General features: G+C 38.8%; 1 protein-coding gene across 1 annotated transcript in view; it reads right to left on the bottom strand.

The window, feature by feature from the left end:
* The window catches only part of L3mbtl4 (L3MBTL histone methyl-lysine binding protein 4), a 318,439-nt gene that overhangs the window by 266,116 nt on the left and 30,149 nt on the right, over nt 1-22,174 (bottom strand). The window contains exons 7-8 of the mRNA XM_028762233.1: nt 21,431-21,507; nt 204-289 (exon numbers count right to left, since the gene is read on the bottom strand). Coding sequence (XP_028618066.1) covers nt 204-289; nt 21,431-21,507 — 163 coding nt within the window. The remainder of the gene's footprint in view (nt 1-203; nt 290-21,430; nt 21,508-22,174) is intronic.

Below are 22,174 nucleotides of genomic sequence, written 5' to 3' on the forward strand. Positions count from 1 at the left end.
GTGATTCCCAATAAGGAATTGTTCTCTATATGCAGAAATGTAGTTGCAACGGCCCATAAGTGCAATGTTTCACCATTAATCAAAAGTGAAGCAAGTTGGTTATGAAATCATCACCTGGATTTAAGAACTAGAGTCACGTAGAGCAGCAGCAGCAGCCAGGCTCACTCACCTCATGTAGGTGAGTGGGCACCACAGGAACTCACCGTGTTAAAGGCCTTGGCGGGGACTGCCTTTGACTGAGTAGCTTGCAGGTAGTCTGTCCAGGAAAACTTATCTGGATGAGGAAAACCTGAGGAAACACACACACACACACAAACACACAAACACACAGGTCAGGGGATTCCTCACAGATCCTCGTGTACTATGAACAACACTGTCACCTGAAGACTCACTCTGTAGCATCAGAAGTTTATATTCTCCTGCTTCAATCTTACTCTTTTATGCTAACCTCTGAGAGGGCCAAGCCAATGTGTGCAAGCACTCACTGACTTCTTCATGAGTTCACTCACCAAGGTCAGGTGGTTTTGCCAGGACTTGCTAGACCTAAGTGGCAGTCAGGACTCTGACTACTAAGAGTTAGGCTCCTTAGGACTTGAAGAAAACCTAGATTCACCTGTCCGACCTTGTGCCACGAAGCTGAAGAAAGGTTCTAAGAATCTTTCCAGTCCCTCCATTAAAGCTATTCCTGGTTGAGGTCTATTCTTGTTACTAAAGCTGTGTCCCTACAGTGTTGCAAAATAGCTATACTTACCACTGCATTTCATTTTATTTGTTCTGGGTTTCTGAGACCGGCTTATGCTATGTAACCTTAGTGGTCACCTCCTGAAGGTGGAGACTACTGGAAGGAGGCACATATGGGAAGCAGCCTACCACCAATTTTAGAAGCATACATAACAGATGTTTAAATACATACTGCACATTTAAAGGCACACATTTGATACTTTGCAATACAACAACCTAATTTCTTTTTTTGCCAAGTATGTTGGTACTTTTGACATAACTGTTCTTTTATTATTAACTGCCCCTTGTCAGAGATGTATTTGTGTTGTGTTATTCTCTTCTCGCCTTCATTTCTAGTAGTAATTAATTAATTAATTACATTTATTTATCAGTGTTCTCTCCCTCCTCTCTAATTTCACTAATCTTACTGTCATCCAATTAGTTTTATTTTAAAGTTGTTTTAATGAACAGAATTGCAAAGTGTTTATTTTTATTTTCTTAATGAATGAGAGTATTCCATATTATAAATCTATTATTGTTGTCCCTGAATACAGTATTAGAAAAATCTATTCAGCTGTGTTAATGAGTGCTCTTTCATTTCTATGTATAAAAGTTATAGCCAGCTAAATAATTATCCAAATGTGTAAGAGGTATTTCAGGAAGTTAAGGGTTTGTGTTTAAATATTTAAAATACGAAGTCTGAAGAGGGAATAGGAAGGTAGAGTTGATATGAGGGGGGATGAGAAACACTGGGAGGGTTTAATTTTGGATTGGGAGGAAGAATCACACAAAAGGAGAGGGATTGAGGGAGAGAGAGGAAGATGGAGGGAGGGCAGGAGGAGGGAGGGAGGGAGGGAGGGAGGGAGGGAAGGAGGGACAGAGGAGGGATGAATAATCCTAAAGATTCCTAAGAAAGACATAGTAATATTGTTTTATATTTATCTGAAATTACACATAGACACAATACACATAAACATGCTAAGCACATATATATACACAGAAAACACTATGGTTGATAATGCTTACCCCAAGAGCCATTGGCAATCTAACTAAATTCTAATTGCAAGTATGAGAAATATCCTATTGAGTCACTGGTTAGTGGAGTCTAAGAAACTCCCAGGACAGTGCAGGCTCTTGCCTCTGTGCATGGTAGCCTCCCAGAAGGTGAAGGTAAGTCCCTGCAGCTGAAAACACCAAATGTTTCAGACATAGGACTCAGATATGAGATTTCTTTCTGGTGTAACAGTAAACCAACAAAAAGCTCAACATGTGTGGGTTGAAAAGCTTACAGTTGATGTGTAGAAATACATTCTGGCTATGTTATTCAGAAATCTCTCTTTTTTTTTTTCAACCAAATACACAGGACAGTTTGGATGGAAGTAAGAGAAGAGGGAAATAATATAGTTATATTTTAATCTTAAAAGATAAAATATTTTTTACAAATATTTCACAAAAAATAAAATATTTTTGCCCTATGATGGTATGTTAAAGTTTCCATGAACTTTTCTGTAATTTTCCCAGTATTGCTGATTACTTTCTTTCATTTTTAAATATTTTATAAAAAAATTATTTAGAGAATGTAAGTCAAGCAGATGCCTGAATACTATTCACAACCTATGTAGTCAGATCTAGATCCATACAAGTGTGTCCTGAAGCCTTTATCCTCATAAGCATACCGTCATCTCTTCCTAGTGCTCAGTGAGCGCTCTCCTCCAGAGACAGCCCACTCACCTCCAACAAAAAGCTGGCATTGTTTTGCTGCCTTTGTGTTACCCATACATAAACCCCATCAGGTAGCTAGGGCCCATGTGTAGCAAATGTATGGCACTCTATGGTCCTTAGTGTGTACCTGTAGGTACATAAAATTCATCTCTTGCTAGGTTGGCCTTTAGTATTATGGTGCTCAGGAGTGACAAATAGCTGAGCTCAGAAGATGCTGGCACATACCTTCCTACAGTTCTGAGCAGAACTCCAGCATAAAGGTATTTTCTGTTGCTGCTACTTGTCTTAGAAGCACCATGGGAACAGGATGGCACTACTTCATCACACTGGCTAGTGGTGAAAGTAGAATGAATCCTGAATAATACTAACTGATAACCATCTGGTTAGGATCGGTAATGCCATACAAATAAGAGAAATATACCATTTGGATGTTTGTTCCATATAAGGAAGGCCAATGCATGAGTAAGATCAGATTCACACTCTTGATAAAGGGATCCTTGGTTATTTTTTTTCTCCAGAAACCTAAGCAGAAACATGTTTTAGCCCCTCTAATACTGATCTGAACATACTGGAATCAAAAGGCAGCAGCACAAGTTCTAACTAACTCCCTGCCCTAGGTGACCTATCCATGGAGACATATGCTAACCATCATTATACTTGCAAACAATGAAAGACTGAGAGGTTACGAGAGCGCTAGGCAGCATGAACATGATGGGCAGCTGCTCCATTTAATAATCAGCGGTAAAAGGGATCGTCTAATAAGGCGTGGGTCCAATCAGGATAAAGGAAATTCAGACCATAAACACGTATGCCGAATGAACTAAGTACCAGGTTAACATAAACCAGTCATCCAAGTAGTATGAATTGTGGATAATGCCAAGGGAAAGCTGTTTATTACATAACATCATACAAGGAAACAAAGTACTCGGTGCTCTGCTTCATGCAAGAACACCATGCTTTGTTCTTCTGAGAAAAAAAAAGAGAGAGAAAGAGAGAGATGTCTGACATTTTGTGTGACTCATCCAAAGGGAAACAAGTCAAAGTGAGATCAACACTGGCACCCCTATCTCCTGACTTGTTGCTCTGAGGCTTACCGAGTGCTGTTATACCCCTGTAAGATGTCTCCCCAAGACCCTGTTCAAGAGAAATTACTGAAAAAAATTAGGATGGTGGGTCTAGTAGCAACTAACCTCTAGATGGTTCATCCTCGTATCTTGAGTGTGGATTACCCAAAATGCCTAGTAGACAACACTCATTCGTCTTCACTCAGTTTTGGATTTTGAGGAGAACTAATGGAAGCCTGATGCTCAGCTCAGCATGCAGGCCTCTGGCAGGAAAGCTATTCCAAAGAGAAAGCCTGGGGCCTCCTACAGGAAAGACATTCCAAACAGAAAGCGGCACTCTCACAGAAGTTTTTATGTGTGGAGGCTGGGGAAATGGGGGAGGTGGAATATTCATTGACCACAGGTCATGTGATCACCAATGATCCCATGCCAACTCTGTATGATTGTGAACTAGCATGTGATTTCAGAAGCCTTAATCCCTGTAAAGCCTCAGATAATGAATCTGAAAAAGAATCAGGTTTCAGATTCACTTTGTTCTTTAAAACAACAAACATTAGAACAAAGCTCTTGTATTTAGAGCGCCAATACCAGAAGCCTCCAATGCCTAGTGAGCTCCACACAATTAAAGAAGGGGGGGGGGACCTTCGGGCAAGGTAACAAAATAAGCCTAGTTGCAGGCTGTCAGATCTGTTACCTGGTCACCCGCCACTCTTTGATCTATCATTTGGAGAATTGTGCCTCTGGCTTTTGTCAAGACAGATTTTGTTAATTTTTTTTTCTGTTTTTTTGTTGTTGTTATTTGTTTTTTCTTTTTAAGATAATGTCTCATGTAGCTCAGGCTAGCCACAAATTTCTAGCCATCCTCCTGTCTTCTGTATGCTGAGATGGGTGTGAACTACCTTACTCAGTGCAGAGAGCTCATTCTGTGATTGTTTTTGTTCAAAATAGAGCTGAGTTGAAACTGATGCAGAAAAAAAAAATGAAGTAAAGAAGTGACCAGAACTCAGCATCCAGCGAACTCACCAACAGCTAATGAGTCTGCGTAGCCTTTGCTAGCACTGTACTTGACCTTGCCTGCTGTCTGCTTTTTATGAATTGTAACCATTCAAGTCAGTTAACCAGCATTCTTGCTCTCTCCCTCTTAAACTTTGAAGAAAAATCTGTAGTTATTCTGTCTGTGTTTCCCCCTCTCATTAACTACATAATATTCCACTCAGAGTTCTTCTATAACTGACCTGACTGTTCTCTTACTTCATTACTGTATTTGTTCCTTGTTAAAGCCTCAGGCCCCAGCTGTTCTTCACACTTAAGCTGTGCCCAATTGATAGCTTTTAAGTTAATTAATTAATACCCTAACTACCCATGACAGTGAACTACACATTTAGGAACTAGCTTATTACTACCAGTGCAATAATTCTTTGAGCCATAAATAATTAGTACATTTCAGAAACCCAAGAAGACATTTCTTTTTAGCATGAATTTTCCTATTTGCAATTTAGGTCTGCAGGGAAATCACAATGTAGTTACTGGCTATCAACAACGTTTCACATGTTCTACAAATGTCTAAACTATCTTAGATATCCAGCTGAGAGGTGGTTTTGGAGAGAAAGAGAAAGCACTGCTGTTATTCTTGGAGGGTCAGTTCTAGGGTCTTCCTTGGTTTCAAGGTTTGTAGTCATCTTCTCAGGAAATCTCCTCAATTGAGCATTCATTCACAAGCTTCAGTGTTAAACTTACAGTTTTTCAATCCAGAAATAAACACTCACTCTTACTGTGCTCCTCTCTAAATGCAGCCAAATATTAACAAAGACATTTACAATTTTTAGTACAAATTCATCTGTGTATCTGTGAGTACATGAGAGGGTGGGACTGTTTAGAGGGTGCCACATGTGAGCAGAGGCTAAAGGATAGCATGTGGCAATCAGCTCTCTTAGGATAGAACTCAGGTCAGCGGGCTTGATGGCAGAGTCCTTTCCCTGCAGAGCTAGCTATATGGCCCAATAAAGGTGTTTTTAAATGAGTGATTAATAACAGAGAAATTGTCTAATTAATTGCAAAGAATGCACTACTCAAACCCCAATAATAGGAAAGTGAGTATGGGTGTTCTTGAGTGTGTGTGTATACAATCACTTGGGAGAAAGCAAAATATGTGTAGCACAGAGTGCCAAGGATTCACGATGTTTTCTTCTGGGAAGAAACGGCAATTTCTGGACTCCTCTGCCATTAGTTATGGTCCTATGGCTACATGGTAACTAATGCAGGTAAGGACAAAGAACAGCTCAAGGTCAAAGTAAGAAGTCACTTCTGAGGTTGGCCACTAAATCCCCCCGCCCCCAGCCACCATGTGCAACCACCAGATTAGTTATTTCCAAGGAACTGAAGAAGTCTTAGCCCCTTAGCAACTGAAACAAAAAAAAAACCAAAAAAACAAACAAAAAGAAAATTTAAAAAATTAGAATCAGCAAGCTGTGGGACAAAGTAAAGGTGCTTAATGTGTTAAAAATCAAAAAACAAAAAACCCACTAAGATCTTGAAGCAGTTGAGTGCCCTAATTAGATCACAGTAACTAAGAAAAGGGGACTAGCAAAAGTGCTTTTACATGGTAGGAATGACTAGGAGGGAAAAACAAAAGGCAACAAAAATAGCAAATTTTGCAGCTGGAGCACTATAAATATAATGCTATTTAAGCAAAATAGTAAAGTACAACTAATACAGTAATATAAAGTCGCAGTGAAAATAGGTTAAAAGCCAATAGGTTGCATCAACAAATATTTCTGGAAGTGTAAAGGCAAGTCAGTGAATGAAAACTGACCATACATAACTACGAAAGACCAGACATAAATCGGTTAAAGAGAATTCCAATAAGGAATGAGGAATTTATGAGACTCCAGAAACTACTGCAGACACATCTTCAGGCGGCACCATGGGGCCAAAAGCAGATGGCTGCTTCAAGTTCTGACAGGCACTCTTAGACCTATGTACACGTTCAAGTGGTCTGAGTTTTCCACATCCTGATCAACAGTTTCTAATTAAGTTATGGTCAAGACGACAAGTGAGATTGGTCATCATGTATCCACCCCTTGTCAACAGGACATCTTCTCATGTCATGCTTAATCTCCAAATGAAAACAGTAATACACCAAGTCATAATCTCACCTCACGTGATATAACTATCCAACCATGCTTCTCCATAATGGAATCCCTGCTGCACTCTAATCTGGACCACTGTTGCCAATTCTCCCACACCCTTCGTTATAGATTCATTACTACCTCTAAAGATCTTGCAAACAGCAGCCTTGATCTCCCTGCCCTCCTAAATTCTCATTAATATTTTTATACTACACTACACTACACTACACTAGACTACACTACACCACACCCATCCCATGTCAAACTGGTTCTCCAGAACTTAAAGATAACAAATACACTATACAAATAATATCTGTCACAAACCACACACCATCATATAATTCTCTCTGTAAAGCACCCTTCCTCTTTCTGGATAGGCATTACCTCTTTGATTAACCACTTTGCTATTTTTTTATAATCATCACAGATTTCATTTAACCAATGAACCCCCATCTCAGTCTCCCACTAGCAGTAATGTCAAGGAAGGCAGCTCTTTCCCCCACATAATGTACATAGCAGATTTCAGTGCCCTATACAAAGTAAGGTCCATGACTTCTTGATAGCACAAAGCAGAAAGTGAAAGAGCAAGCATCGGTCAGGGAAGAAGAAAGGAGCTGACATTTGTGGGAGGACATGTGGTACTTGAACATCACCACTTAGCAATCATTATATACTGATCAGTCTAATCAATATCAGCGAATGCTAGGCACTAGTGAGTATAGATTGGGTCAGAGATAGAATATTTGTATAATCTTGGATGGCTCCCATTCGGTCCTGTAACCAGGTTACCACTAACAGGAAGAGACAGTGTGCCATGTATACATCTGTCAGGTTACAATGGGAACAAGCATGGCCATTGACGTGGCTTCTGAGATGTCTGACATCCTACAGAAATGACAAGGACTCATCTAATCATGGGGAAGCATGTGTCAAATCTGAGAGGAGGAGCACTGTCCGACTAACTGAGGTCCTCAAAAATGTGAAGTGTGTAAACAATGGAGTGAAGAACATTTGCCTTAGTGAAGGACGCACAGGAGACAAGAATGTAATGTGTGCTCCTGGGTGATCTGCATGTCTTCCCATTCGTTTGTTTTCCTGTGGAGGATATTATTTATGACGGGAGGCAAAACTTTGATTTTGGCAGTTTAACGTCATTTAGTTTGGCAAGGAGGTCTTTTTTCTTTCCTGGTCCCACACTGCTCAAAATAACCAAAATGTCTATGAATTAAGGTAAAACCTCTTAAAAGGCCATCAGAAAGCTATCTGAGGTTGCTCGGCATCACTTCCTGCTTCATCTCCTCTTCCCTGAAACCAGACCCTGTAGCCACGTGTGTTAACCCTGGAGTGCTTCACTCTATGCATGCAGGGGCTTTCGGCCATTTTGTTTTGCCTCTACTTCCTTCCACCCAATAGTTCTTCATATGGCATCAGATTTTACATGCCCATCAGAGATCAATTCTGAATGTTATTTCTATTGAAAAGCTCTCACTCCATGTGCCTAGTGCTGCCCTGGAAGTTGTCCTTCTGCTGCACTCAGAGGTCCGAGTGTAAGACTTTGTGTAGCCTGTTGAAAGAGGAGGGCAATAAAAGTTCTTGAAGTGCCCTGAAAAATCAGCTTGGAGATCAACAGCTCACAGAGACAGGTTTCTTCATCTCTCTGGACAACATGTCTCCACAAAAGAAAAGAAAAATCAACCCAAACATCACAAAACTGCCTCAAAAACAGGCAAGTGTGGAGAAGTCTCTGGCACACTGGGCAATTGAGAAAAATGAGACCCAAAATATCAGATTCTGCATCATACCAATTATGTCAGTTAGAAAGACAGATGAGTGTCAGTCAAGATGCCAAGAAATAGGAAACCCCATGCTCAAATCAATGTATATGCTTTAGATCCATGGAAAACAGCAGGATGTGTCCTCCAATAATTTGGACACTGGGCTCCAGAATTATCCAAAACCTCCAACCCTAACTACAACACTGTGAGAACCACAAGCCTATGTTCAAACAAAACCAAATATTCATAGTAGTATTATTCGAAATACACCCTAAATAGAAAAAACCTGAATGTTTCCCAGTGGAAAAACAGGTCCATAAATTGTATTTTATCCATTTAATATATGCTAGATGACGTACTGCTGTAGGTACACTGTGGATAAAACTAGGACACTACTATGCTCAAGGAGAGCAGCCACACACGAAGGCAACATTTTTTTTTGTTTGTTTGTTTGCAAAAAAAATATCTGGGACAGGTACATTTGTAAAAACTCAAAGTAAATTAGTGGTTGTCATGACTGTAGAAAGATGGAGGATTGGAGAATAATGGGTAACTACCGGGAATTCTCTTCTGGGGTACTGAAAGTGTAGTCAGAATGAATGTGGTAATGGTTACACAACTCTGTAAATATGGTAAAAATATTGACGAGGTACACTTTAAATGGATGACTAATGCAGTTGGTGGTTTTCACTTCAATAAAGCTGTTAGAGAAATAACAGACTTGTCTTTTAGAAGGAGAACCTCAATTCTATCTATCCTATATCACTGAGAAGACCCTGAGAACCCGTGTACTGAGCCCAGCTTGATGGGACATGCAGGAAGCACTCCAAAGTGAGCAGTGGTGTTTGTAGAGACCCTCCAGTCTTGGCTAGGCCTCCAGGATATTAGCCATCCTGCCAGCAGGCTCATACATCCTGACAGTCTCCACGACTGGGAGAGTTTCCTGCCAAACTGCCCACTTCATGAGGAAAAACTAGAAAACAGGGTCTTCTCATTAACTACAGAACAGCCTGCCACATAGCCTGTTGAAGAAAGTCTCTTCATACTCTTCGATCTGATGAGCAAGACACACTGGGTGATAGAGAACCATGTACATTCATATACAGACATGTTTTTTATAAACGGTAGTTCCTTTCCAGATACCAGAAATAAGAAAGAAAAGTAGAGCTGCCATCTATGGTATATTCTTCATTTAATTTTAAGTTTAGTTTTATTCTTATAAAAAGTAACAAGTTTCCTGATGTTATTTTCATACATACTGAGTTTTGGTTAGTAGATTAACCAACTCCTCTTCTCTGTGCCTCTGCCTCTTTCCCATGCTCCCTTGTTCCTGTTTCAACTCATTGCCCATGTGTTCCATGACCCGTCTCTTACTTCTTCCTTACAGCCTTATCCCTTCTCCCCTCCCCTAGGTCCCTTTCTAGTTTCCTGGCCTCTACCCACACTACAAAATCATTTTTAGCTTCCCAGAGGTAGTCCACTGATATTTCATCAAACACTGCAGGTAGCTTTACTTGACCAAAGGGCCAGATTTACCCTGTTTATCAGGAGCTTATTCTTTACTGAACACTACCTGCCCCTCAGATGCCACAGGTCTTTGTGAGACATGATTGTCCTTGTGGAGAGAAGCATTACTTCTTCAAATGGTTAGAAAGGTTTTCTAAAAGTCAGTCTATTACCTACTTATCATTTCAACAAATGCCTCAGCCAAAGGTTGTCCAAAGGAAAAGAAAGTGTCTTGCTTTTAGTTTTCTGTGCAATAGCAACGGAAACTATAGCTTAACACTTGAAAGTGTATCAGTGCAATGATGCTGCTTTTACTGTTACATGTTTACAAATGGTCTTCCATGTCTCCCTTCCACCCTTCATGGTTACCTAGAACCCATGATAATCTCCCTAAGCACCTGTAGCAACAACACAGATCAATTTCTTTTACTCTGCTGTTCAAAGCTTTAATTGCCTCTGAAAATACATAAGCTTTGGCAAATAAAGAAAACATACCTTTTCTGACAAAAATGTAATTGACGACATAAAATCTTATGACCCATAAACATGAACATATTCATGTATAAACATGTTGAAAAATCCATAAACACATGTAATATTTGAAAGATGAATTTGTTTTCTGTAAAATAATCCTGACCAATAAAGTTTGAAACTAATTGCTACCTGAAACAAACCAATCAAATCAATAATGTGTAGTTTTACTTATATTGTACTATGTCTAAACATGAAACATATAGATGCATTATGAATCTCTAATCCAAGTCTTACATAATTTGTACAATGTAAAACATTTTGTCTTGAAATACCCTTACTTCTCCATCTGTTCTGAGAGGTGACCTTGCTGAGTTTTGCATTCTCAATTCAGAGTCATTTTCCTTTATAGTTACAGATTGTTCCCTGCTTGTCTGGCTTTTAGATTTGTGGTAAAGGGTGTGAGGTTATTCTGATATTCCTACTTTGTATGTGAGTTGTCATTTTTCTTTTAGTATTAAATTGTGTGTGTGTGTGTGTGTGTGTGTGTGTGTGTGTGTGGTATTCTTTTTATTTTTCAAATCTGGACTATGATAATGTACTAAAGAATTACTATCCTGTCACATGGTTTGAGGTGTAAATGTCTCTGGTGTTTGGAAGTCTAATCGTTCCCTAGGGTAGGGAAAATTTCTGCTATAATTTCATTAAATAGTTTGTCTATTCCTTTTGACTTCATCTCGGTCAAATTCTATCTTCTACTCCATAGGCTTCAGGTTTAGCCTCTGTAATGTAGTCACAGAATTCGTGGAAATTTTGGTTGTACTCAGTAAGGTTTCCTTAAAGACTTCTGATTATATTCTTGCTTCAGTTTTGGCCTCCATCTTGAGTTTGACCTTCAAGGTCAGCTCTGGTGATGGGCTCCCCTCTGACTGGCCACTGTTTTTACCCAACTCTCTTTGGCTCTTTCTCAATGCTTCAAATTTCTTGCTGAATTTGTCTTCCATATTTTCTACTTTCTCATGTAACTTACTATTTTTGTCATCTTGGAGATGGTCTCCTCAAGCTTTTGGGTAGATTACCTTAGTTTATGCATCTGTGTTTTAGACTTCTATGTGATCGTTAATCTGAATTTTTTCTCAGATATTTCTGCTGTCTTTGTGATTCTGAATTCTGTCATAGGAAAACTGGGTAGTTGAGGATGGGTCAAAATGAATATGTTGTTGGTGTTCTTTTATCTATAAATCAGAATGATTTGCCTTCTGATTATAACTTATCCTTCTTCCAACTTTATTTCATTGTCTTGTTTTCTGTGAATCATTCTAGAAAGAAGTCTGCACTAAATTCACCTGTGAAGACTGAACAATATTGTCACTGGTTCCTGGCTTGGATCCCAGAGATGATCCTGTCTTGACAAGGTGACATCAGGATTGCCTGTGAAGCTACATGTTGACTACCAGAATGATTCAAGGGAGTCAAATCCCCATCACAGGATGAGTTCCATAAACCAGTTGGGGCTAAAGTCAAATTTCTAGTCCCAAGGTGAATTCTGTGAGAACAGGAGTCAAAAACTGGAAAGATATGCTCATCAATGTAATAATGAAACAAATGTTATTGCTAACTACTGATTAGATTAAAGGCCCATTCCACACAGAGAATGCATAACCCCGCTCTAAATCTGACCAAGACCCCTCTGTTGGGAAGTTTATAGGCCACAGAAGTGAATCCAATATTATTTTGCAAGATGAACTGCCATCAAAATTTGTGTATCTATTCCCACATATTAATGCACTTTGCAGACGTTGTCAGAGAACCCTTTATATGTCATAGAAGATAAAATTCTCAACCATCAATGAGATGTTTATATCACACACCCATCTCCAAAAGATCTAGGAGCATCAAGGAAAAGCAAGGAGACTTTCAGAACCAAGGCTAGGGAAGAGTGAAATGGATTCGTGTCTTATAGGCATGATAACACCAAGGTACTCATAAATCACTGCAGCTGTGGCTATCTGCCATGCCTGTCGATATTCCAGCATGGGGTAGGGAACTCCATGGATCTTCAACCCTAGCTGAGGAGCTACACATGGTAGGTGGCTTCTGGTAGATGAATAGTGAGTTTTGTTTAGGGGATTGTTCACTGCTTCAGTTTTATTTAGGTCATCCATGCTATAGTCAATGACCAAATTCACATGAGGACAGGGATAGTAAAATTCAATTTGGTGGGCTATCAATAAACAAAAGAATGAGAGGGAAAAATAATCCACAAAGTTAGGAAGGAGTGACCAGGTGGAGGGTAGTTCTAGGAGGACTTTGAGAAGAAGGATTGGGGTAAATATGATCAATATACATGCTAAGGATTGTGAAATTATAAAATAATTAGTAAAATATTATATTAAAATAATGTACACAGTAATTACCTCTAGTAAGATTTATCCCAGGAATACAAGATTGGTATAGAATGGGAACCTGTAAATATGCTCATGTCAAATTAATACAATAGAAGGCCATCTTTTTTATTTTTAGAAAGACTTAAGCTAAAAACAAAAGAAAGTTATTTCATTTGTTCAATCCTACAGAGTATATCATATTTAATTGTAAAAGACTAAAATCTTTTCCCATAAAATTAGGAATGAAAGTTGTATCCAGTGGTATACTACAAGGGATAAATTAAGCAAGAAACAAAAGTCATTGAGGACTCTCAGGAATAACTCCCTCCATCTGCATATGATATCATTTCTCTGACAGACAGCCATAAGGAATGCCCCAGGAGAGTAGTAGAGTAATTCAGAAAAGCTTCGGGATAGAAGATCAATACAAAAAAAAAACCCATATTTTAACACTAACAATAAACAATCAAAAACTAAAATTAATAAGGATTTTCATTTATAACACCATAAAGAAGAATAGGCTTCAGAGATAAGACAAGAAACAACAGACCATATGGCTATGCCTAAAAGCTTATCAATAAATTATCAGCACACTAAATCTAACAACATAATAAAAGAATGAAATAAAATAAAAATCAGAGAGATTTCCCCCCACCAAGAATACTATTGTGATTTATCATAGGAAAATTAATCAGTGGAATGATTACAGGAAAGGACAAAAGAGAAAACTATGAAACCCTTTCCACAAATGCAGAAATACATTGGGTAATATCAATATGGGGGAGGCAGCTTGTTTTATTTTACATGGGAAGCGGATGGAATACTGTAGGAGGTGGGGTATACACCTGTTCAGTGGATATTTATGAAAAGGTCTCAGAGAAAAGGGAAATACTCTTAATCCAAGACGAGATCTGACTTAAACTTAAAGCTATCATCATACTGATGGTAAGATGTTTGAATCTTATTCATAAGGAACAAATCAATCAAGTTCCATTTTTAGTATGATACGTCAGACACAGGATGAACAACTGGGCAAGAAAGACCAGCAAAAGGCAACCAAACTGTACATGAAGACGTGAAGGTACCTCTTATGACAGACAACATGACTGCATGTCTGAAAACTCATGGAAATATTCAGAGACACAAATTACACGTAGATTGAATAAAATAATTCAATAAATTTGCCAGGTAGAGCATGGATACACAAGATTACATATTTTTTTCACATGATAACAATAACACCAAGGTAAGTTAAGAAATTATTCCACCTATAATAGCACCTAAAAATATAAACTTCCTAAGTGAAAATTTAATCAAAGTAAACTTTTTAAAAAGTTGTTAACTAAGAACTAGCATTGAAGAAAAAATTAAAGCCTAAGGAAATTGTAAACATCTCATCTCTATGGAGCAGAAATCTCACCACTAAACACTATATTTTCCAAAGCAATCTACGGATTTAATTCAACCCTGTCAAAATGACAACAGTTATTTCTCTTGAAAAAGCAAATCCCCTCAAATTCATACAAGCATTAAAAGATCCCAGTGAAGAAAACAATCTTGAAAATTAGAAGTAAATTTGAAGAACTCACAATTGCTAATTATGAACTGGATTACAAAGCAGTCCTGATACATGAAAAGAAATATTGTCTATACTCTTTTTGCATTTGTTTATGGCACTAGAATATTGCATACTGTATTCGCATTTGCTTCATGCAACAGAACTGTGACTTCAGAAACAAACCCAACATTCAATGGTAAATCTAGTCTCAAAAATGCTACATGGAAGATTCAAAGGCGAAATGGTCTCTTCAGAAATAATACTTGGACACTGAATAACAGACTCAAAAAATAAATAAATAAATAAATAAATAAATAAATAAATAAATAAACCAAACCTCTGTCTTGGGTCATGTGCTACAATTCATTAAACACGAGCCAATGACTTCAATCCACAGTTAATGTTCTTACCTGATATTTAACAATAAACTATCTGACTTGACAATAAAATTAAGAGCTACAAAAAGACTAGATAATATTAACATAATGCATCAAAGGATGCAGTAGTTTTAGAGTAAGCCCACTGTCCTCTATAGTTGTTAAAGTCATGGTCCCCAGAGTAGCACTATAGAAAGCACCCAATCTTTGTGAGGCATGGTTTAGTGGAAGTTCCATTAGTCACTGGGGCCATGAGATGTTTTGCAGGGAAATAGCTGAGTTCCTGCTAGTAGGCTATTTTAAAAGAACAAGGCCTGACCTGGCTTTTTGCCATCTGCCCTTGTTCTGGCTGTACCATGTTTCTTCTTATCTTCCAATCATTGGCCCCTACTGCCCATCAACTGCCATGACATAATGCAACCTCCAACTGGAGTGAACTGATTCAGATGCCATGCTTGTAAGTCTCTGGAACCACACAGAAATATTTTCTTTTTAAAAAATTATCTTCCACAAATATCCCATTATAGAAATGTGAAATTAATACAAAGGAAAAATATCAAGACTGAAAATATGAGCTGGAAAGACATCTCAGCAGTTAAGAGTACTTGTTGCTCTCCTAGGGCACAGGAGTTTAGTTCCCAGCACCCACTTCAGGTGGCTCCTACCCACCTGTAAATTCAGCTCTGGGAAATGAGACACCATTTTTCTGGACTTGGAAAGTATCTGCAAGCATGTGGCATACACTCACACAGACACACAAATACATACTTAAATAAAAAACAAATCCTTTAAAGAGAACATGAAAATAAGCATACAAAATAAAATATAACATTTGCAAAGCACCTGTCTGGCTTCTATCACAATACACAATCACCCACTCAGAATATACAAAGTTTTAGACAACAATAATATAATATTTGAATGTTGAAAATCTTAAAGAGGCAGTTTAAAATGGATAAAAGATTTGAATAGACATTTCTAAGAAAATATACAAATGGCAGACAAGCACTTGAGAAGCTGTCAAATGGGAATAGTGCTTTAAAAAAAAAAACAAGTACAAGCCCAATAAACCACAATAAGTTTCTACTTTATATCCAACAGGAAAATGTTTCAGAAAAAGAAGGAAAGGGATATTTATTCATTGTGGCCACATTGGGAAGAGAGACTAACACATCTAGGGAATTCCTCAAGCGCATCTTTGGGGTCCTGAAGAGAGATCAAAGTTTAAACAGAGAGTCAAGTGCATGTACATCTAAGAAGCCAACATGTGGTCCCAGTTGCCACCAACCAATCAGTCTCTGGGTCTCAGTCTTTCTTCTGCACAGTGGTATGACATGCTGTTAGAACAGTGTGAAATCTCCTTCTGAGAGATGACATCCACTCTGGCTGGCACCTTATACTTCTCTCAATATGAGATTATTTTAACCATAAAAGCATAATATAAAAAAGGGCGGCCAAAATGGAAGGGGGGGAATCCCATTTTTTGCAGGAAGGTAAAATGGCACAGACTCTTTAGAAAAGTTTCTCAGGTATTATAAATCAGTATTACCATGTATGCCCTGGCAATTCCCACTCCTAGGTATATAAATACAATTTAAAAAATGAAGACACATGTACAGTGAGAAGACTAAATGCAAAAGCTTCCTCATCATTATCCTGAACCAAGGGGTGCAATGTAACCAAACATCCAGCATCAGAGAGGTAGACAAATACTCTGTCAGAATGCTCAACAAGGAAGACCAGCTGCTGATTACTCCAGAGACATGGTTGCCACTGTTGTGCACTGGTGCATTTTGCAAGGTCAACTGTTACTGTAGTTTGCAATAGTACACAGCTGGGTAAGGCCTGTGATGACTTTTCTTCATGAGGGTACATGCAGAATGTACCAACACTAGGAAGAAGCTTCCAGGGTGATGTGATACCAGCTTATTTCTCTTGTTCTATCACATAACATCAGGTTCTTTGGGTAACCAGGAGCAATGGCAATAACCTACAACTTTGGGGGGAATCTATGGACCCCCCTCTGATCAACAACTTAAAAAGTAGTCTGTCTGACAGTGGGCTTTTAATTTTGGCAACCTATGGTATCTAGAACTGGTATAACCTCTTTGTAGGTTAATTCAATTTATATCCTACATTTTCTCTGTGTGTCTATGTGTGTGTGCCTGTATCTTGGTCACTGTTCTATTGATGTGAAGAGATACCATAATCTTAACAGAACTCTTAATGGAAGAAGCATTTAATTGGGAGCTTGCTTACAGTTCATTATCATCATGGTGGGATGCATTGTAGCATGCAGGCAGGTGTTGTTGAGGTAGATGAGAGCTCCATCATTATTCATGGTCAGAGGGAGAAGACGGGGGTACCAGAGAGAGAGAGAGAGAGAGAGAGAGAGAGAGAGAGAGGAAGGGAGGGAGAGAGAGAAGAGAGAAAGTATCTGTGTGTGTGTGTGTATGTGTGTGTGTGTGTGTGTGTGTGTGTGTGTGACAAATAAATTTTTAAAACCCCAAACTCCTCCCTACACTACTTCAAAGGTATTTTAAAGTATCATTCCTAAGGCTCCCCCCCCCCTACCCGGCCCCACCCCATTTAAGCCTTGTTCACTACTCTATGGTCCCCCCAGTTGTAACATACACCTATGGATTCAAAGCTAGCATGTGCTTATGAAGGAAAACATACAGCATTTGTCTTTCTGGACCAGGATCAAGCTTCAAAAATGGCATATATAGCTTAATCATGCTAGCCCTTTTTGTCCTGGGAATAGTTGTATTCCTGCTCATTGTGTTAAAGCTTTTCTTCAACAACATCAACATGTTGGCAGTCAAGTACATGGCTTGAACCTGAAAATGGACCCTCAGACAGAGTTATTAAAATTAACAGGCTGGCAAGCCAAGGACGGGTAAGATTCTGCACAGAGCCTTACCAACCTAAGACATAAGGGAATTGCTTTTGATAAGGCATATTCCATGATGGGTAAGGAAGGCATTCTTGTCAGAATGACCTAAGAAAGGCTCAGTCTTGTTAATGAAATAAAAAGTTGGGGAGAGAGGCAGAGAACCTTTGGGGCTGCTTGGCAAGAAGCTGACATGGGACAAGGACAAGGAAATGGGCTGTCTGGCAGGAATATGACATTGGCCAAGGACAAAGAAGTAGGCTTCAGGCAGGAATCTGACATTAGGCTAGAACAAAGAAGTAATTTCAGGCAGGAATCTAAATTTTAGGCTAGAACAAGGAAGTAGGTTTCAGACATGAAAATGACATTGGGCTAGGACAGGGAAGTAGGCTCAGATACTTTGGTCATCCTGATAACTCCTTAGAAACAGTGATCATGGGAGTGTCCAGGTAATTGGGTTTAATGTGTTGCCTTTTGTTTTTCGATTATTTGTGTTTCTTGTCTTGCTTGTTCCTTGACTATTTGTATCTATTGCATTGCTAGACCCTCAACCTAGAACTGAACTTAATACATGCATGTAATCAAAATGGTATAAAAAGCGTAAAGGAGGAGGGGGTGAGATGGAGGTTCTTGGGAGGGGAAATGGGATGACATCTGTATTGTAAATAAATAAAATATCCAATAAAAAACAAAAAATAAAAAGTATAAAAAGCTAACACCCACATCTGAGAGGAAAAAAAAAAACGGGTATGTTTGTCTTTCTTAGCCTGGGTTTCCTTAGTCAGGGTGCTTGTTGCTAGCTCTGTTCATTTACTTGTACATTCCATAATTTTATTTTTCTTAGCATCTGAATAATATTATACCATGTAGATGGACCACATTTTCATCACCCATACATCAACTGATGAACACCTTGGCTAGTTCCAATTTCAGGCTATTATGAATAGAGAAGCAATGTACACAGATGAGCAAATATCTCTCTAGTATGATGTAGAGTCCTCTGGGTGTATGTCCAAGAATGGGACAGTTGGATCTAGTTAGTACTCAACTGGAAGCCCCATGTCGGATAGCATTCATAGTGCTGGGAGATGCTACTTACACTACCAAGGAAGAAGAACAATCATAAATAGCACCCAGCTATGAATCTTGTGAGCTATCATAACAACCTGCCTTCAAGATGTGCTCACTGGTGCAGAAGTAGCATGGCTATTGGGATGGTAACAAACCACTATCTAATTGAACTAATGCTCCTTCCACAAGATGGAACCCATACATTACATTGGTAATGAGGCCTAGAACCTCAGAATGATGGTAATGAGGCCTAGAATGATGACAGGTCATAGGCCTAGGGTAACACTTACTACTATTATTCTATAAAGAAAGACAGCAGTAAGATGACATATTGCTGTACCCACAGATCGGTGCATTGTTCAATCTCATCATGGGAGCTTCCTCCTGCAGTTGGTGGTAGTTACTACCTCAACTAGACAACAAGCAGAGAGTCAGAGACATTGAAGCACTCTTAGTCTTAGTGGGATGTCTTTATCACTCTTGTTGAGAGTGAGAGGGTTGCAGGAGCCAAAGGTATTTGCTGACTCCAAGCAAACAGCACCTCCCAAGTATGAGCTCACAGAGACTGTGACAACATGGACAAGACCTGCACAGGCTCAAGCCAGACAAAAGCCCCAGCTATTAATAAGAGAAGTAGACACAAAGTCCTATCCTTAGACAAGAAGCTATGCACAGTTGATAGTTTCTAAGAGAAGAAAATCAGTTTTTTTTTTCCAGTAGAGACAATGGATATGTCAAAAATACTCTAGCACAGGCCCCAGGCTTAGAAGTTCACCAACACAAATTGGACTCCATGATTTTTAGTGAGTGTGTGTGTGTGTGTGTGTGTGTGTGTGTGTGTTTTAAGATAGAGAAGTTGGATGGGTAGTGGTAGGAAGGATATAATCAAAACCACACTGAAGCCTATTTCACCTCAGAGGCAGTGGGTACCATCAAGAAAACAAGCAAAAAATGCAGGTAAGAATATGTGACAGAAGAGCCCTCATTCATTGCTGGTAGGAATATGAGTTAATGTTGTCTATATGGAATTTTCTTTTACAACTTAAAAATACATATATAATCAAGTCACACTACTTCTGAGCATATAGTCTGAAGAATAAATGTCAGCTTATAATATAGATACCTGCATACTTCTGTTTACCACAAAATAATTTATTCTAACCAAGTTATAAACTCTACCTATGAATGGGGAAAGTATTCTATCTGTACACTATGAATCTATAAAGAAGAATGAATTTGCCGGAAAATGGAACTGAAGATCACAATGTTAAGTGTGGTTCTGGGTCCTACCCAAACTTCCCTAGGATGTATGGAATCAGTGTGGGTTGGAGAGAAGAAGAAACTAAAGGGTAGATTTCTAGTGGTATGGAGGCAAGGAGGCTTAAGAACAAAAAGAACATCTAAGCCAAGAGCGATGCAAATGCTGAGAGGAGAGAAGAAAGAGACACAAGCTCCCATCCTCAATCCTGAAGCTACCTCTAAATGATACTCTCTCTCAAAGGAAAAATTTGCTTTCTCCACAGCCTCACTTTTAACCACACTTATGGGCAGGCCCCATGCCCAACAGTGGATGGCCAACACAGAACAAACTCAATTACAGCATTGGAGGCTGTTTAATTAATTCCTTACAGGTCTTTTGCTTATATATTATGGTTTCCAATTTTGTTTTATGGGTTTTCTGTGTGTTTGTGTGTCTTGGTGCCTGTATGTATTTCTTGTTCTTTTCACTGACTCTTTTTTATTTGTTTATATCTTTAATTGTTTGGTCTTTCCTATTGTGTTTTGCTTTTGTTTTATTATTTTCATATCCCTGTTTGTATTCTAATGAAAGAGGGGATGGGGGAAGGTATGTATTTGGTTGGATGGGGATATAGGCAGGATCTGGGAGGACTTGGAAGAGGGAAAACCATAATCAGAATATATTATATGAAATAATCTATTTTTAATTGAAAAGAGAATAAAGGGATGAGTGTGACCTAAATACATTTTATTCACATTTGGAAATGTCCACGGAGCACCATTTACTTTGTACAATAATATTAAACATGTTTCAAATTTTTAAAAAAAGGACTTAAAGATTTCAAAAGTCCATAACTATTAATGTCCAAGAAACAAAACAGCTGCTACATTAAAAGGATGCTATATCTTGTTTTCTACATTTATTCTTATATATTATGGACTGAAAGAAAACAGATATCTCCTTAAACATTTGTACTAGAGATGTTAAAATTAAATAGTGTCTAGTCAGTTCTTTCTTTTCTTTCTGGTATAATGGTGGGGGATTGAATCTAGGGTCTCTGGCACCCTAGAGATGTCCTCTGTCACAATGTTACCCCAACTTATATCCATGATTATTCTGGCTTGTTGAAATTCGTCTGGCAAGTCAGGGCATACATGAAGCCTTACTTTCTATATTTTTGACATTTCTATACTTAACTCCAAAGTAAAAGACACTTGGTAATCTTATGATTTGATTAATGAATTGTTATAAGATATACCTGAAAATAGCTAGTTGCAAATGCTAGTCCCCAGCAATGATAGTTATTGAACGAGCTAAAACTTCTCAACTTTTAAAAAGACTGTCCAATACATTTTATAAACATAGTCCATGCATGCTTTAGACACTTGGTGGCTGTTGGCACTCCCCAGCACTTTTATTCACTCAAATAAAACAACGAAGTATTGTCACCAAAATGGGGTGAAAAAGCAAACATCTACTTACACAGAGATGACTTCAAAGAACATGAAGTCTGCTCACCTTGGGGTGTGACCAGAGTTCTTCCGTTCTCCTGACACCAGCCAACTGGCTGGATACAAGGACTGTTAACATCACACCTGCAAAAAAAAAAAAAAAAAAAAAAAAAAGGATTGTGTTTACATTCACAATACTCAGTGTCACAGGAAGGGTAGGCAGTGGTTCAGCTGTAAAATGTCTCCTACATGCTTACTACTCGGCGCCAACCTCACACCACTAATTGTGAAGGTTGAGGGACCTATCAGGTATGGCACATACCTGGCAGATGCAGGACCTGAGGAGTGAGCTGAACCAGTGCAGCTCATTCCATCCTGAGTGCTCAGCTTTCTGAATAACCACATAGTGTAAAAGTCAGTCTAGCTCCAAGTACCCCAGCCACAAGCTGTTCCCTCACCAAGTCCTCTTCACATTCTCAAACCCTTTGCCCAAATAATCCTTCCTCCTTCCTTAGGTTGTTCCTACTGAGATACCATCACAGTGACAGACAGGAACAGAACCAAGGGTGATGGTCACGCTGTACATAAAGAAGCCCCGTGGGAAACAGCACTTCACAGTTAGCAAATGACAGAAATAGCTTAATGGTGAGCTTTAACGTGAGTGACCAAACTGCTCATTTGTACAACTTTCCTACAATTTGAAACTGTAGAATAAATCAGAAAGGGGTCACGTGGAGCTGACACAGGTGATCCCTGAGGTAAATGTTTTAATGACTCTCTTCTGCCTGCCGGTACTACTAATAAAACCAAC

Source organism: Grammomys surdaster, unplaced genomic scaffold (assembly GCF_004785775.1).
Source record: "Grammomys surdaster isolate TR1022 unplaced genomic scaffold, NIH_TR_1.0 132, whole genome shotgun sequence".
Classification (NCBI taxonomy): Eukaryota; Metazoa; Chordata; class Mammalia; order Rodentia; family Muridae; genus Grammomys; species Grammomys surdaster.